The sequence below is a fragment of the Parus major genome, chromosome 19, assembly GCF_001522545.3.
Source record: "Parus major isolate Abel chromosome 19, Parus_major1.1, whole genome shotgun sequence".
Classification (NCBI taxonomy): domain Eukaryota; kingdom Metazoa; phylum Chordata; class Aves; order Passeriformes; family Paridae; genus Parus; species Parus major.
Window position 1 is genome coordinate 9,068,337 of NC_031787.1, and position 5,117 is coordinate 9,073,453.

Below are 5,117 nucleotides of genomic sequence, written 5' to 3' on the forward strand. Positions count from 1 at the left end.
CAGGGCTGCAGGCAGCAGTGCAGCGGCTGTCCCTCCCCAGGGCTGCAGGCAGCAGTGCAGCGGCTGTCCCTCCCCAGGGCAGCTGCAGTGGTCAGTACCTGGTGGAGATGCGGCTGAAGACGGCGTTGAAGTTGTTGCAGCTGAGCGAGAAGAGCACCCCCGAGGCGCAGCTGCGCAGCTCGGCCGCGTGCTGGTTGCCCTCGCGGTAGGTGTGGATGAAGTGGCAGATCTCAGGCAGCAGCTGCTTCACCAGCATGGTCTCGTCCAGGCGCATGGTGTCCTTCGGTTGCTGCAAACAAACGGTGCTCCCCTAAATCCTGCTCGGAGCCTGCAGCACGTGCCTCGAGCGGGATCTGACCTTCCCCACCGCAGCCAAAGCACCCCACGCCCTCAGGGGGAAACACTGATGGACCTCGAGGATGCTCTGCTGAACGCTCCCCACTGCTCTGGAGCACTGGGACAGCACCGACCACCTTCCACTGAGGGCTGAAGGGCAAAGCCCACCCTCACTTCCCCTTGGGTAGGGGCTTGGTGGCCATATTTTGACAGCAAGTATTTCATATTAAAAAATGAACCAAAAAGAGGTGCTTCTCCCTCGTTCTTGCCAGGAATTGCTCTATATGAGTCAAAAATTACTTAATTTCCCTGAGAAAGAAAAATCTGATTTCTGCCAGTTTGCACAGCGTGAGACATAAGGAAACTATTTACAAAAGAATTCAAAGTGAAACTTTGCTCTACTAAGAGCAAGTTTTAACAGTAGGGTCAGCACTAAAGCCTTCTAAAATTCTACCAATGAATTTTCCATAGGGAATTGGGAAGTTTCAGAGACTCCCACTTAGTTGATCTGAGTCCTGTTGCCATGAGAACTTGATGAAACATTGAGCAAGAAATCCATCTGAAGATACCACAGAACACAACACGCTTTGTACAGAGCTTTGGCTCACTCTGATTTAACATATTCTGCCTCAAACTGCTCTCATTTGAAGTGACAGAGCAAGAAACACTCAGCACAATTTTAGGCTATTTAAATATGATAATCTATCGGGAAAACCACTGTTTCAAACATTATGCATAGAAGAAGTACTCAAAAAGAAGTAAATTCTGAAGTTAAAATTCTGGGGTTTTGACTCAAAACTTTTTTTGACTCAATGCATCAAAGACAAAAAGCGCCAAAAAGAGGTGTTTTCCTCAGCTGTAAAAGCTGGAAATTGAATACAAAAACTAAAAATAAAATCCCACGCTTGTTAGAAGAATGAACCACTGCAAATCTGTCTCTCAGTGAAGTCTGGCTTTGCAATTCCAGCTCAGCACAGTAAGTTGTACAAGCAGCACCACTCTCCTCCCAGAGGGACCAGCAAATTGCCTCGCAGCAGCTCTGACTGGAAACTTCAGGCCCGGGCTCCCAGTGGAGATTTTGGACATGGTTAACTAATGTAATCTAGGAAACACCTGCAGAAATCATCTCTAGAGCAGCAAAGTTTCTGCTGTATATAAAAGCACATGGAAAATTACTTCAACAAATGAAAGTTTTAAGACATTTAGAGAAAACTCAGCGCTGTATGCAGAGAACTAAGTAGCACAAAATGAAAAATTTGTACCGAATATTCTGCTACTCAACATGAAAAAAGATCATTAATTTTAGGCAATAAAAAGCACCCTCCAAATCCTTAATGCATCAATTACATCAACTACTTGCATTTAAAGGAAGTCTTAGTATTTTTTAAAGGCATTAATCCTACTTTGCTCTAAATCTGATGAGTTTTTAGTACCAGTAACAACAGATACACAAGCATTTGACCTGTATTCTCCAACCCATTGGATTCCAAGTTAGAATTACTTATGCAAGCCTACTCACCCCTGCCAGACATTTTTCCAGTGTATCCAAGATAATCAGCTGAGATAGATATAAATTCTTTTCAGCAGTTTCTCCAAATATTCTCTAGAAGTAGAAAGGATATGGATTCATCTGAGACACAGATATTTGACTTGTAATGCATGACAGTGAAGCAGCTAAGTGGCCCAGTAAATTATGGCTCCATCACTGCTCTGATTTGGAGTTTAGACATAAAGACAGCAAAAATCAGATTAAATTAGGAATTAAAACCTTATCACTAAAGAAGTATCTGTCCAGTCTGCAATGCCAAATGCAATAAGGAACAAACAGCACCTGCAAAGCAAGACTGGAGGTGCCTGCAGCCCCTCACCTCCATCAGGCCCACCAGCTGCTGAGAAACACGGGTTCCACCTTTCAGAACCTATTTTGGTATCAATTGCTGCTGACTCTTTTCCAGTCTTGTACAGGATGCCCCACTGCAGGCACAGGCAGAAGGCAGGATTCCCTCGGGAGCTTCAGCCAGCACCCATCCTGGGCCAACAACAGCCACTGGCTACAGCAGAATTAATACAGCAAAACAGAGCAGGAAAGGCTCAGCCAAAACCCCACTGGTACAAGTGCCCACAGACAGAGTGCTGGCAAGAGTCATCCAGAGAGGTTTACTTGGCCCCAGGGCAGGGCTGGCTCACCTGAGCCCAGGTTTCAGCTGAGACTTTCTGAAGCCAGTTATGAGTGTCTCTGGGACAAGTTCATTTCAGCCACAGAAACCCTTCCCAATTATTGCTGATTCCCACAGGAGCTCAGCCTGTCACAAGTGACAAACACAGACTTGCTCCTCAGAGCAAATGCTGACTTTTTAACTGACACTTCTCCTAGGTCTTTCCTCTCAAAATCCAAGTCTCACACTCAGGAACTTCTTTTACCTGTACAGTTTTCTCATTTATCAGCCAATCATCTTGCACATCAACATGTTCCCTCATGCCTGTAGAGTTTAATTAAAATAAATTTTCTCTCCAAAGGGATTACAGGTAGCTTTAAGCAGCCTAAAATCCCTAGCAGCAGGGCAACCCATTTTCTCATTTTATCAGTTCTCTGCAGTTCCAGCAGATGCACATCCCTGTACAACTGGCAGCCAAGGGCTCACTCCAAAGAATGTCTAAAAGCATAAAAAAAGTACTGCCAGAGCCTGGCCAGTTCTGTTACCTGTTTGGGGAGATTCCAAATGATCCCAAATTACATGGATTCAAAACTCAACAAACTAAACTTTTCTCATGACAAAGGTTCTGACTGAAACTCACCTGGTTGTTAAAAAATACACCTATTTTATATACACAGACACACAGTAAAACAGCCAGGCAAGCCCAAGTTTTAAATCCTTTCCCTGCCCCAAAATCCCAGTGCCTTTCTGTGGAGCATGGCTCTGATGGATGCTGCTGGTGAACTTCAGAACAGAAAACAAGTAAGTGTAAAAGGCAAGCAACAATTTGAGTAAATTTCAAGTAATTCTCTTCAGATTGTACAACACAAATAAATAACAACTATTTGCAAAAAATCACCAAACAATGCAAAATTAGAAAACTTACCATGTTATTAACATTTTTTAAGATATTGGTGAGACCACTGATGACCAGGGAAAACTTGTACTTGGAAATGTTGATGAGACATTCCTTGTTGTGCTCCGTGCTGACTTTGGTGTGGGTATTCTGCTGGCAAGCCTTTATTGGAAGCTACAAGAGAGAACTGTTATAAGCTTTTTCACATTGAAATTTACAGCTTTAAAGATGGGTTAAAAACTTGTGACACACCAGAAACCACATTGAAAAACATTCTACAAGAGAGCACAGTGAACACCTTATTTCATCTTCTCTACATTCATTATCCTGTTAGTTATCTATTAGTTATCATTAGTTATCTATAAAACAAAAGTTCACCTTCTTCTTCTTCTGAACTGAAACTAAACCTCTATTTTGTGATAAATTTTCTAAAACCTGAATGTCAAAGCAACCAAAAGGAGCAGAAAAATGTAAGACATAATTCTAAGAATTATTTCTTAAATAATTACTTTATTTTAAAAATGGGCTTATTAAATGCCAAAAATCTTTTGAGGCTAAAACCTGCAAGAAAAAAAAATGCATCCTGGGACCTGAGAGGAGGAAAACCCCAGTAGCTCCCAGAGCAGGTGAGCTGGAAGGAAGCAGCTGTTCCAGGTGTGTCTCCTGTTCTGTCAAAGGACAGGCCTGGCCAAGGAGGAACCAGCCTGGCCCTGCAGCCCCCAGGGATGTGGATATCTCTGGGGTCTCCCCACAAACACCCCCAGTCATGAATCTCAGCCTCAAACACGCTTGGAGCACCTGTGAGCCCCACGTTATCTGTCCCTGCCCAACATCCAGTGGTAACAACTAGACCTGAAATCCATCTTTCCCCAGAAAGAGGAGATTCAGAGCGACTGCACAGCCCCGAGATGTTCCTGCTGCTGTGTGAACACTGGGCTCTTTGTTTCCTCCTGTACCCAAATTCTTCAGGGGTCACAAACGAGTCACTTCCCAGTCACACACCAACTCCCCCTGCCCCTCTGAGCCATCACTTCTGGGATGCCACTCTTCAGAAACAATCATTTTACTCAGGATTTATATTTTTTAAAAGCAAACAAATACAGGAACATTTATGCCATTTCTATTTAGCAACAGCTCGATGGAAATGCCATGGTGTCATATTGATGCATTAGAAAAGATTATCAGAGAGAGAGAATTTAAGAGAGGGTAAAAGAAGGATTCCAAGGAATTACAATCAGCTTTACAGCTGCAAAGTGCCTTAGGAGGCACCTCCCAGGCTGGGGGCTCTGGAAGGGCACCATCCCCACTGCTCCCCTGCAGCACCTGACGCCACTGTCCTCTGGGAAAGTATGCCCAGATTTAAAATGCAAGATGAATGGTATTGAAAAACTCCAACTTGGAGCACTTTTGTCCAACAATTCTGAATGCAGTGTGCCTGACCCAGCCTGACCCTGTGAAGAAGAAGGCCACTGACACTGTCCTGTTCTGACACCATGGGGTGACTCCCCCTCTGTATAAGCTGAGCTTTGTTGTGGGTTCGAGCTCAATTCCTTTGGTACTATGGACTAGGATCCCTATGGACATTGGCTGGGTCTCTCCTAAGAGAATGGCTGACTCTTAATGAAGAAAAGATGGTCCTGGCACTCCAGATCAGACCAAAGAGCCTGGAGCAGCAGCAGGTCCCTGCAGAGCACTGCTCCCAGGGATGGCCCTCCAGGACAAGGGCTGGG

At 44.4% G+C, this 5,117-nt stretch overlaps 1 protein-coding gene across 3 annotated transcripts in view; it reads right to left on the reverse strand.

The window, feature by feature from the left end:
• The window catches only part of NF1 (neurofibromin 1), a 65,676-nt gene extending 62,095 nt beyond the window's left edge, over positions 1 to 3,581 (reverse strand). For 2 of the 3 annotated variants that reach the window (XM_015646461.3, XM_015646460.3), the window contains exons 1-3: positions 3,418 to 3,579; positions 1,856 to 1,939; positions 99 to 289 (exon numbers count right to left, since the gene is read on the reverse strand). In XM_015646461.3, the coding sequence (XP_015501947.1) occupies positions 99 to 289; positions 1,856 to 1,939; positions 3,418 to 3,420 (278 nt within the window). In that variant the 5' untranslated portion in view covers positions 3,421 to 3,579. Of the gene's footprint in view, positions 1 to 98; positions 290 to 1,855; positions 1,940 to 3,417 lie in introns of all 3 variants that reach the window. The other variant, XR_004499849.1, reaches the window with a different exon arrangement.
• Between the last annotated feature and the right edge of the window lie 1,536 nt (positions 3,582 to 5,117).